The 13,136-nt window shown below is 41.4% G+C and overlaps 1 protein-coding gene across 1 annotated transcript in view; it reads left to right on the top strand.

Moving 5' to 3' along the window:
* Window positions 1–13,136, top strand: part of LOC135320808 (uncharacterized) — a 33,612-nt gene that overhangs the window by 5,561 nt on the left and 14,915 nt on the right. Inside the window, exons 2-5 of the mRNA XM_064483875.1 lie at window positions 984–1,130; window positions 3,269–3,380; window positions 4,612–4,800; window positions 8,561–8,696. Of these exons, the coding sequence (XP_064339945.1) occupies window positions 984–1,130; window positions 3,269–3,380; window positions 4,612–4,800; window positions 8,561–8,696 (584 nt within the window). The remainder of the gene's footprint in view (window positions 1–983; window positions 1,131–3,268; window positions 3,381–4,611; window positions 4,801–8,560; window positions 8,697–13,136) is intronic.

Consider the following 13,136-nt stretch of genomic DNA (forward strand, 5'->3'; position numbering starts at 1 on the left):
TACACCTGGCTTTGTGGCCCACCTTTCCAGAAATATATGATTTCAAATCTGGCTGCTCTCCTGTTCAGATCAACCTCTATACCAGCCCACTTGGGATGAGGAACTGTCTCCTGAGGTGGCTCAGATAGCTCTGATTGCTAGAAAGTTCCATGTGGTGGCCTTTAAATTTAATTTGGCCCGAGTAAAATCTCACTAATTTGAGCCTTCAGACAGAGATGGCACACTTGATCTTTGTTTACACAGACCTGACGCCAGCAAATTTTCAGGATTCTCATCCAATAAAGGCCATTCAGGTTAATGTTACTAGCTTCCTCCACAGAGGGCTCAGTACACGGAAGTTTCTTTAATCATGTGCTTCTAGATGCAGAGATGGGCTCTTAGGTGTAAGGGTTGTAATTCTGTGACACTGTGTTGTGAAAGGTGCACTTCTTATGAACTTTAATAAAAGCATGAGTTAATTTAATTAATAAAACTCATAAATGAGTGAATGACTAAGGTCACATTCCTAGAACTCCTGAAAACTGCTCAGAATTTCAGAATGCCTGAAGCTCTGGGACAGTCACCTGCCCCCACCCCTTGCAACAGGAACTGTGCTTTGTGTGGGTGGCCTTCCCTGCTGTGTTCTGGAAATAATGCAATATGTTGTTTAAGTATTCTGGAATTTAGCTTTTTGATTTAGACAGCCTGGCCTTGTTCCAGATAAGATGGCCTGGATATGCAAGGGGTTACAGTTTAATTTACAAAGGAGATGTTCAAAGCACAGGAATGCGGACATGCAGACCTAAAAGATGCCAGTGATCTGGGCACAGGCCCCCTGTGCTGTGTTTGGGAGAATCAAGGGATCCACATTATTTGTTGAAGTGTTCTGAGTTGGTTTCCCATGTTTTGTTTGTAGTGACATTGAGGGGGCTGTGTTTGGATCCTGGCTTTGTTTTGTAACCTCAACTTTATGGTTTTTGACTCATCAATGTTTGTGCTTGCAGTGGATTTATTTTGACAGTAGCTCTGTGCCCGGGGTACAGGCTCATCCTGTGTTGGCAGTACCTGCCCCAGCCATTGCCATGTGTACACTCAGGGTTTCCATTCCTGAACTCTCCCCAGCCCAAGCATATTTGACCTGCTTTGAAAAGGTGTGCATATATACATTTTTAACATTCTTCAGTATCCCGATTAAGAAGGAGGACTTTAATTTCTACTAGGTAGAATGTTCTTTTTTCTTCATATTTTTTTCTTTTGCAGTGGTCCTGCGTGCCTGCACAACGTGAGTGTGTCCTGCCACGCTGCTTCACGCAACCCCACGCCCCACTGTACCACCGGTAGAGTGCTCCTTAGTTCGTGCTCTGTGATTTTACATCTGTTTTTAATATTGATGTCAGGTTGATCCAGAGGTCCTGGTGATTGTCTGTGTTTATCTCATGACCTTATTGTTGCAGAAAGAATGGCCCCTGTCCCTGACAAGCCAAATAACACAGAGACAAGGTCTTAGAGTTTAGAAGAAAAGAGGAAGCTTTATTACTTTGCCAGGCAAAGCAGACCCACAGCAGGCTAGTGCCTTCAAAACTAAGAAGCCATCTTGGGGATGGAGCAGGGTGATTAGCCATAGCTTAAACAATGAAGCATTTATAACAACCAATAGGATCATTTTTTCATCAGAAGACTTAGAATGGCATCATAATGCCTTCAGGTGACCAATTCTATAGAAGCTAGTGGTTACATCTCTTTATCTTGTAAACACTTAAGATGTGTTCTTGGTTATTTGGGCTACTTTGTAAGGTTACAGTCCCGTGACTTTCTCCCTGGAGAAGGACTCGGAGACCAAGCATGATTATGACTTTAGATTACTGGAATAAAATAGAAACAGTAAGATCAATGGCTGTAGTTTTAACACTGGGCCTGGAACTGTGGGTAGCAACTGGTCGGTCATGTTCATTAACCATTCTAAGCGCAAGCATCAGAATAAGCAGTCTTTTTACCTAAGTGCGACCATTTGATTATTCCTCTTTCATCATGACTCATTGAGAATGGAAAGTGGGGACTTCTGGGCTTCTTGCCACACTCTTGCTTTCCACCCGACATTTAAAATTTAGCTTATCCCACCCATCTCCTTGGCTCCTCCCAGGCCCTAACCCTAACCCTGCAGCCACTGAGTCTGTCCTTGGGGCCTTTGCAGGCCTCTCCCAAAGACAAACTCAGAGTCTCTACATTTTCAAGTTTTGCTGCTAATCACTTCTGAAAAAAAAAAAAAAGAAAGTACATTTAATTTTTTTCCAGGGTAGTAAAGTTATAAAGCTCAAGAAAATATTTACAGAAGCCTAAATTTCAGAATTCTTTTTATAAAATGTATTTTTAAATTCCTCAGGTAATACATATTTTGTGTGAAAACATAAGCAATACTGAAATATATGGAGTAAAAGTTTCTCTGTAGACCTTAGTTTGCTGGTTGGAGGGTTTGCACATTAAAAATTTGATAGATAATAACAAATGGATGCTTTCCAAAGGTGTCATACCATTTAAAGCCCACCACCACCGGCAGCCTTTGAAGGCTTCCCAGCAGGTTTCCCAACACTGGGAAAGTCTTTGCAAGTGTTTACCAGTTTGATAGGTTGGAAAACAGCATTTCACGTTTGATTATATTTCTCTGATTATAATAGAGTTGAGTATCTTTTACTATGTAATTGTTTGGCTCTTTTCTGAGACAGGAAATAAAAGTACTGGGAAGGTGTGAGGTGCTGTTACTGAGTCTAAACATGTTCTGCTCACCATATGACAGACCAATAAATGGGGAGACGAGGTGTTGGAGCAAGGAATAGCGACTTTATTTGGAAAGCCGGCCAATTGACAAGATAGCAGACTAATATCCTGGAAAACCATATTCCCCAGTCAGAATTCAGGCTCCTTTTATACTAGAAAGTGTGGGTTCTATCCAGCAGTAGTCCCAATGAGATGGAATGTATTACTCAGGACTCTGTGGAAAGTCAAGAGAGTGAGAAGGAATCAGGGACCAACTCAATTGAGCCTCTCAAATGCTCTCACTTTTATTGTGTAGCATGAAAGAAAAAATCGCCGACAATTGTGTGAAGGATGCAGGAACTTTGCTCTTGAGCATTGGGCTCCTAAGAAGGACATGTTCAAAGCTCCCGTCCCCCTTCCCTCTGCCCCCAGATGAATGAACACAGTCCCTGAACCCACCTGGGCTGAGCCCAGGCCATGCACACAGCCAACCGCCTGCTGTCCATCCCCAGGCTTGGCCGCATCCTCCCCTTGACAGGTCCATGTACCCATCACCTCTGCCCTTGGGGTCTGGTTCACCATCCACACCATCAGCCTGGGACCACCCTGGCGCACAGCCAGGGACACCCTGAGCCTCTGGCTCAGAGGAGGTACAGGGCACAGGGGGAAGGGCCCCTGGGCAGGAATTTGACCTGCCTCCAACCTTGCCTGCCGAGCCCCAGAGCCTGGACACAGGGCTGTTTGTCCACACACTGCACCAGATCTCTGACTGGTGGCTGTCACCATGGTGACTGGAGAGTGGACCGCCCCAGCACACATGGGGTGAAGGGTGAGGGGGTCAGCTTGGGGTAGGGGACAGACAGGATGGAAAGGGGCAGGCGCAGCCATTCAAGGAATGCTACAGCAATTAACATTAAGATGGTGAGTCAACCCCCAGTAGGCCTTGAGGCTCAGGATAATGAGGGATTAAACTTCAAGTAGATCTTGACCTTCATTATACTCTCAGTGTAATAAACTAACATGGTAAATAACACGCCCACAGGCACCATGGAAGTCCAAAGGCCAGCCACAAAAGGTCAAAGAGTGGGAAATGGCCAAATTCCCAGGAATCCCAGCCCCGTCCCCTGGCTACTTAGACCGGTCCTTCCACTTATCAGCATATGAAACCACCAAGCCCATAAAAAACAGCAACAGGGCATCTCACGACCGCCTCTCTCTCTCTCTTTGGAGACAGCCCACATTCTGTCTATGGAATGTGTCCCTACTTTTAATCTGAGCACCCAACCCCCACACCTCGTGACCTTTCTCTGGCCTTTCTCTTGCCTTTAAATGTATCTTTCTGAATAAACTACCTTCACTCAACTGTGGCTTTCTCTTGAATGCTTTCCTGCATGTAGCCAAGGACCCACACTTGGCGGGGCACATTCCAGGGGCTCAACTGAGACCAGGGACATTGCCCTCCTCACGCCCCACATCTGTTTTCCTGCATCAGGGGTGCACTCAGAGTGAGGGGATATCCTGCAGTGGGGGAAACATGCTGAGGGTTGGGCCCCTCAGAGTGGAAGTGACCCGGCTGAGGGTTAAGTCTGCAATCCCGGGGTGAGGGGACAATCTTGGAATGGGGGGCCTGGGGTGAGGTATGACGGGTCAGCTTGGGGTGCAGGGGTCTTAGATTAGGACATAGTGGGGCAGAATGTGGCGGCGGGGACCTCAGTATAAGAAGGTGTTTCACCTTGGGGGTCCTGTCAGGGACCAGGCCTGGCCTGGGGTGGGGGTTCAGTGACAGGGGTTTTGACAAGCAGGAGTGTGGTTGGGGGTGTGGCCTGGCCCAGGGCTGGTTTTGGTGGTTCTGCTTGGGCTCCAGGACCCGGTCTGTGGCAGGGTGGGGCTTTGGGAACGGGCCTCGCCCAGCCCAGCTCGCCTCGCGCTGTGCTGCAGGAGCCGCTGCCCGCCCAGAGCTCGCGGAAGTTGTGCGGGAGCCGGGCTCTCCTGGACCAGCCCGCCCCCCGAGGAGGAACACGGCCTTGGATCTGGGCAGCCGCCTGCCGTCCCCTTCGCTGGCGCCTCTGGGTAGGTGAAGGGATGCTGGTGGGGGCACGCAGGTTGGGGAGCCGGCGGGGGAGGCGCACAGGTGGGAATGCAGAGGTGAGGCTGGGGCCGCGTGGCTCGTTAGGACCCCGAGGCCGGTCTGGGGCCACCGCCATGGTTCATTGTGCCCCCCCAAATTAGTAGCCACTGAACCCCGCACCTTCACCGCCACTCATAAGCGGGTTTGGGAAAGCGGTCGCAGCCCCAGGAGGTGGGAGGGCGCCGGCCGTGCCCGGAGCACCTCCGACTGACCCTCAGGCCAGGGTCCCCTGGCGCAGGTGGTCCTGCCTGATGAGTGGTGGCTGCCCCCGACCCTTCATTGTGCCGGCCACCTGGGGCGGAATAATGGGCGAGGCCCAGGTCTTTGGGAGCTTGTCAGCCTGCCTGAGATCAAAAGCCTTTGACAAGTCTACTTTTAGTCTTTTGAGGAATCTCCAAAATGTTTTCCACAATGGCTGCATCAAACCACTTTCCCACCGGCAGTGTAGGAGGGTTCCTTTTCTCCACAGCCACTCCAGCATTTGTCATTTGTGGACTTTTGCATGATGGCCATTCTGACTGGTGTGAGGTGAGACCTCATTGTAGTTTTGATTTGCATTTCTTTGATAATTAATGATATTGAGCATTTTTTCATATGCCTATTGTGCATTTGCATGAATTCATTAGAGAATTGCTTGTTTAGTTCTACCCACTTTTGGATTGGATTGATTTTTTGTTATTCAGTTGTATGAGCTGTTTATATATTCTGGAAATTAAGCCCTTTTCAGTTTCATCTTTTGCAAATATTTTTTCTCATTTCATACGTTGTCTTTTTGTTTTGCTTATGGTTTCCTTTGCTGTGCAAAAGCTTATAAGTTCATTTGGGTCCCATTTGTTTATTTTTGCTTTTATTTCTATTGCTTGGGTAGACTGCCCTAGGAGAATATTTATGAGGTATATGTCAAATAACATTTTGTCTATGCTTTCTTCTAAGAGGTTTATAGTGTTTTGTCTTATATTTAAGTCTTTAAGTCATTTTGAATTTATTTTTGTGTATGATGTGAGGAAGAAGTCTAACTTCATTGATTTACATGCAGCTGTCCAGTTTTTGCTACATCATTTGCTGAAGAGACTGTCTTTTCTCCATTGTATGTTCTTGCCTCCTTTGTCAAAGATTAACTGACCAAAAATTTGTGAGTTTATTTCTGAGCTCCCGATTCTGTTCCATTGATCCATATGCCTGTTTTTGTACCAATACCTTGGATGACTGTAGCTCTGTAGTATTGTGTGAAATCTGGGAGGGTTATTCCTCCAGCTTCGTTCTTTTTCTCCAGTAATCCTTTGGTAATTCTGGGTCTTTTTTGATTCCATATAAATTTTAGGATTATTTGTTGTAGTTTTGTGAAAAAAAAATCCTGGGTGATTTGAGAGGTTTTGCATTAAATCTGTTGATTGCTTTGGGTAGTATGGCCATTTTAACAATATTAATTCTTCCAGTCCAAGAACTTGGGATATCTTTCCATTTCTTTAAGTCCTCTCTAATTTCCTTAGTCAGTGTTTTGTAGTTCTCTACATATAAGTCTTTTGCTTTCTTGGTCAGATTTATTCCTAATTATTTTATTTATTGGATGCAATTTTAAAAGGTATTATTAGTTTCATGTAAAGAAATGCCACTGTTTTCTGTATGTTGATGTACCCTGCTACCTTGCTGAATTCTTTTATTAGCTCTAGTAGTTTTTGTGTGGCGTCTTTAGGGTTCTCTATATGTAGTATCATCTCATCTACATATAATGACAATTTTACCTCTTCTCTTCTAATTTGGATCCTATTTATTTCTTTTTGTTGTCTGATTGCTATGGCTAGGAATGCTAATACTATATTGAATAGAAGTGATGAGAGTGGGCATCCTTGTCGTGTTCCAGATTTTAGCAAAAAGGCTTTCAGCTCCTCGTGGCAGAGTATTATAATAATATGTGGGGGCACACTCAGGGGTTAATAGGTTGTAAGGCTGCGATGCAAAAAACTGCTGCTCTGTGTCTTGCTGAAAACAGTGAGACAAACCTTGCTTATCTTCGGTGTAGCTTGTTATCTATAAGGCTGCTTCTGCTTCTTGGGAAACCATCGCATCATTCCCTTGCTGAAAACAGCAGGGCATTCTTCTCTTCTCTAGTTAGATCTTGAACTTTATGGGGTCTTTGTGCCTGCCTGGTTTCCGTTATCAGTTGTACACTCCCTGAACCTTGTAAACTTCTCCCTGAAAATGTAGATTAAGACGAGTGTTTCTATTTTTCACAAAACTGCTGACCTGCATTCTTGCACACGCCCTGCCCCTTGCACATCCCTGTGCCGTGCTTTGTCTTAATCCTTTGTTTGAATATTCTCAATAAATACGAGAGCTGCAGAGGGGCCCTGGGAGTTGGAGTTGATCTCTGGCTCCCTCTTACTCTCTTAACTTGCTGAAGTGTTGAGTTATTCATTCTTCTGCGGTGGGTCTTTCCCGGACAAAGCCCACAAGCGGTGACCCCGACGTGACAGTCTTGAGCAGCAGAACCAACACGCTGAGGGAGGAGAAAGCATTTTGGGCTGAAAACTGCCTCCTGGTAAGGGACAGCAGCCCCCGCCTGGAGCAGCTGCCACCGTGGCCAGCATATAGTGCGAGCTGTCTTTCTCTTTTCTCACTTCCTCTTTTAAGATGGACCAGCAAGTGACTAAAGAACAATTTCTTTACCTCAGGATATTACAGCAACTCTTAAAAGCGGCCCAGTGTTCCGTTCCTGAGGAACAACTAGTTAAACTACTGCAAGTCGTATGGGATTTCTGTCCTTGTTTCCTGCCCAGGGAACAATCGATTTAAAATTATGGGAGCAAGTAGGGAAAAACTTAAAAAGAAAATATGAACAAGGAGAAAGTGTGCCCGCATTTGTTCTTGTCACCTGGAGCTCAGTCCGAGCGGCATTGTGCCTTGAGGGAACAAGACGATGCCCCCCTGCCGCGTCTGCCCCCTCGGCCTGCCTTTTACAGACGGTGAGCCTGCCTTTCCGCCGCCGCCTGAGAACTCTCAGAAGTGTGTGGGCCCAGAAAAGCCCTGTCATACAGCAGTGTCTTAGAGAGGGCTTAGCCCTTGGAGAACCACATGCTGTCCCTGTCACCCCTGTGCAAGGGCCACCCCCCAGACACGATGCTCTTCTTTTTCAAGTTTTCAAAGAACTGCAGCACAGTATCGAAGGGAACGGGCTACAGTTCCCTGTACTAAGGGCATCACTGGGTTAATAGGGTGTGAACGAAATTACTGCAATGTGAGTGAAAATACTGCAACCATATCAGTAAACAAAGAATGCTGAAACCAGGTTATCAGTGGCTGCCGCCAACCCCCAATGGGGACGGGCCTGCAGCCCAGCCTCTGCAGCCACTCACAATGGTACCTTCTGAGTGGACTCAGAATAACAAAGGATGGGACACTGGCCCTGGATAGCTAGGTGCTTGTCAAAGGAATGAATTCAGTGAGCCCAAATGTTTGCTTCCTCCCATACATAGAAAAGCACTAAATTCTTTAACTTGAGATGCCTGGCTTTCTTTAGATAACAAGTAATCTTTTATTGTTCCTACTACCTGGTCTTTCTTGTAAAGCTCCTATATATCCTAGCTCCTCCCCAAACTCTTCGGAGCAGTCCCTCAGAGCGATCTGACAGGCTGTCATCCCGGCTCGAGTCCTCCCGCCAAATAAAACGTAACTCTTAACTTTTAGGCTGTGCATTTATTTCAGTCGACAGTTTTGGTGACCACAAAGGGACCCAGAGCAGACTTCTCCTTCCCCTGAGCTCTACAAGGAGCTGGAGCCTTGGTAAAAGCAGTGGCCCTTTGTGCCCACCCGTCTCCTCGGGGAGTCTAGATGAATTTGGGTGAGTCTCTCCTGGTTCTCAGATCTCCCATATTGGTTCATGATCCTGAGTTTTATTTGGTGGTGTATCCAGGTTCCTGGCCCTCCAGTTGAAAGATACTGGGGGGAAATACCTACCCAGTGGAGATGTCCCGGGTGGGGTCCGGTTGAAAGATACTGGGGTCTGGACTGAGTGGTTAGGTAAGAGGCTGGTCTAATGCTTTCCTCAATTTGGCTACCTCCGTTGAATTTGTCAGGATAAAAGTAAAATCTTATGAGGAAACTTTCAACTCCAAGAATGGGACCCTCCTCCTTGCTGGCAACAGCTTTCTCAGGTGACTGAGAAACTTGCAGGAGTGGTAGAGGCAAAGACCTCATGCCGTGCAGTTGTCCCTGCGGGAAAACTTACTAGCGATTTTATTCTGACAATCAGACCTTAGAAAGGGAAATAAAACTTTCAAAACAAAAGAAAAAGAAATGACAGATTGTCAGCCTCCAACTAATACCCCAGCCAGGTTTATGTACGTACAAAACTTACAACTTTAATTGAGAATTAAAAAAAAAATCTCACTCTGAAAATAACTAGCCAGGCCTGATAAAAACATTTTTTTTTTAAATTCTGACCTTATAAAAATAAAAGCCCCTTTAGAGGGAACTTGGATTTCTCTTACTGTGTCCTTGAAATGTAAATGTTTCATCTTTCTCTGGGTGTTTTATGTGTATGTATGTATATATATGTGTTTCCTTTTTTTTTTTTAAGGAAATCTTGGACTCTGCCATGCAAAGTTACAAGTATTATGTAAACATGGCGGCCAAGCAAATAAATTGGGATTCTTAACAATCCTTTTATTGTACCAATTCTCAGGCATTTTGCCAACTTAACCTTTGTTGCATCAGCCTGGACCACAAAGGCCTTTACTTTTTGGGGAGTAAAATTTTGAATTTTATTTAGGCAACACCCCCTCTTATGTCGAAAAGCCTCTTCATCTTATTGGTTTAAAATCACTATATATATATAATATATATATTAATATATATATTAATATATATATTAATTGATGGCCATATGACGGATCCTTTAATTTAGAAAAACTTCTAACTTGGTGAAAGTTAAGAGAGTTCTCATTATAAACATCTGTTTTATTGGTACCTATTAAAATCAATCAAGTTTAAAGATGGGAAAATATATCTAATGGTTAACCTAAGAATTTAGTTAAAAAAAAAAAACAGTTTATAAAGCTACATTTGTGTTTTCCCTTTCCCTTCAATGGGTTTTAGGGATGCTAATAAAAACATTAGAATAATTCATGTTAATTAGGTTGAGTAACTGAAAAAAGGAATGCAAAAATGTCAAAAATTTTTTTCTTAACAAGAAAAAAAAAATAAGGGACTTATCCCAAATGAATAAATGTTTTTAAATGGTTATTTTGAATGGGATAAATAAAATGGACATTTTTGGATTTAGATACAAGGTTTTGATATTACGCTATGTAAAGTTAATTAAAGGCCAAGGGGATGACCTACTGGTCCCCAACATTAAAGTGCAAACAAGTCCGCTTTATTTACCCCAGTGTAAAATATATATACTTATAGGGGTGGAAAAAATTATATATAGACTGAGATATTAGATTAATGATTGGGGCAACACACCAATTAATCAAATTAAAAATTCATAAGGGCCTAAGTCCTTTGGCTCAAACTTGGGGTTCCCAGAGACTTTTATATAAAATTAGATAAAGTGGACAAGAAATTAAAGAAAAAGGCTTCTGGCACTCCTTCTAAAATTAAAATTATTGATTAAGCCTAATGAATATTAAAATTCAAGTTATAAGAGTTAATAAAATTAAGATAAAATTTGTAAAATTGGTATATTTAAATGGGCTTTATATAAACCTCTTTTGCTTAATTATGTTGTGGAATAGATATGTTTCAATGGAAAAATGCTTCGCCTCTTGGTATTATAAGGCTTGGCACATATCTGTCCCTCAGAAAATATTAATTAAACAAACTAAAGGAAACCAATAGTTAACCTGAGCCATCCAATATAAAGTAAAACTAAAAACTGATATTCAGGGGATAATATAAATAAATAAATAAATAAATAAATAAATGAATGAATGAATGAATGAATGAATGAATGAATGAATGAATAAGTGAATAAGTGAATGAATGAATGATTAACCCCGGGGTTTAACTTATAACTCAAGGAAAAGAGATATTACTAAGTGCCTTAAGCATTTGCTTTAACATGGAACAATTTGTTTGGAGCAAATTAAGGAGATACAATTGGACCTAGGTGACAGACCAGTTCTTTGGGGAACTGGAAGCAACTGTCTTTGTCTTGCAGATCAGAAATGTAAATATAGCAGACAATGACCTGAGACTGAGCCTAATTAGCTCAATGAGGTAAAATTTAAGGTGAAAGAAATTTTTGGCATTTTAGAACCCAGAACTCTGATGGGTCCTTCAGACTGTCAAGGACAAATAGGAATCTTTAAAGTCTTTTTCATAAATAGTAAGCCTTACTGATTTGAACAAATTCAGCTTATTCCAACTGTTATTTATAAGCAATAAATTTATAAATACCCAACTCATAACTAAGTTTTAAAGTGAAGCTATGAGATATCTAGATTTGTCTGTTCATAAGTCTGTGTACACACTATAGATATGAGATATCTCTACTGCTAAAAAATTTCCAAAATTAAATTTATAAAAGAGCTCTGTTTAATTCCAGCAGTGTAACATAATGTGCTTAAAAATTAAATGTTTCTAAAATAAAAACTGAACAAACTGACTTTCAGGTTTACATGAACTGGAAAATATTCAATATTAAGTTAAAACCTGGTATTAAGTTCAGTTTAAGTTTGTTCTACTTAGTATAGATGTCTTTAGAGTCATCAATATTAAGTATAATATCTTTACTGTACCTAGGTTTAATGAAACTCAAATACGATCTTGTTATATCTGTTGCAGATTTGTCAAAAAAATAAAAAATAAATAAATGTAATTTGGTGTGATAAAATTCTAAGTAAATTAAATGCAAATGAGATAAGCGCTTTCGGGTAAATACTTTTAAATATATTTTTAGACATGTATGCTTAAGATAATCTCTATAAATATTTGGTATCTTAAAATTCTAGAGTTGTGCTAAATTAAGTTAAATAATGGGAGTTTATTAAATGTTATGCCATTTTGATATAAAATAAGATTGAAACATTAATTACTTTACACTCACTTCCTCTTACAGAGAAATTAAATGTGTTTAGATATATTAATAAATTGTTGGTGCAGAATTCTTTTGACCTCCAGCTAAATCTGGGATGCTTCATAGGGCCCCAAAACATCCCAAAGAGAGATTTTCATACTGACATAATTTTATCTGACCAAGTGTTTTGAAATTTAACAAGCTTCCCAAATATCAAATTTTAATCAGAATTCTTTTGATTTCCAACTAAATCTGGAATGATTCAGAGGGCCCCTGAAACATCCCAAAGAGAGATTTTAAACTAGTAAGTTTCATATGGTATGTTAAATAACATGGGAAATATTGCCCAATTAATAATAAATCTTCCTAGGTTATACTGTATGAGCAAACATGATTAATATAGATAATCTAGAAGTTATATGGAATCCCTAAAAATCTGGTATGTCTGAAATGTTATTAGTCATAGTTCTGGTCATTGTGACCCGATCTCTTTATTGATTGCAGAGTAACTAGGTGTTTAACCATGCTATTAAGTATTTTGTTATTTATATATAGTTATGGTTTTATTCTGATGTTTTTGCAAAATGCTTTCTCTTCAAGGAGATTTACTGGTTTCTAATAAATTAATTTCAAACTATAGCACTGATCTAAACTGGGTAAGAAATTTTAAAGATCTGATGAAAACTCTGATTTCATAAAAATGTTAACAACAAAAAAAAAAGGATTAGTTACATGGGACTAAGTAAACTGTTGAGTACGGTTATAATTTTTGGTTTTGTCTAAAATATTACTGGCTTTTAATCTGTGTTCCCCAGATATAAACAAATCCTTGTCCTTAAGCTAATTATGACTCAGCAATTCGGTAAATTATACCTATGTAAGCAGACTTGGACCAGTTATCTTTCCTCTATCTGATCCCTCCAGAGACTAGAAACTCTTAGGTCCCCAGTGGCTCTATCAGATAAATCAGGAAAATCACCTCCTAATAGGTATAGGAATCTCAAGGCATTTTGAGGACCTTAAAGAGAAGAGAATTCACCTAAATCTGTAAGGCAAAAATATATGACAAGACCTTGATGTGGCTTTCCTGGCCTTAGAAAACCTTATTAAAATTCTAGCCTGAAAGTCCTTATTAAAATTTCCAACACAGCCAAATTAAAAGAGCTTACATGATCAAATAATCAGACAACTTATAAACAAATTAATCTTGATTTGGCTATATTTTATAAAATGAGGGAACTTTAGAGGGAAAAAGAT

The sequence above is a fragment of the Camelus dromedarius genome, unplaced genomic scaffold (assembly GCF_036321535.1).
Source record: "Camelus dromedarius isolate mCamDro1 unplaced genomic scaffold, mCamDro1.pat HAP1_SCAFFOLD_20, whole genome shotgun sequence".
Classification (NCBI taxonomy): Eukaryota; Metazoa; Chordata; class Mammalia; order Artiodactyla; family Camelidae; genus Camelus; species Camelus dromedarius.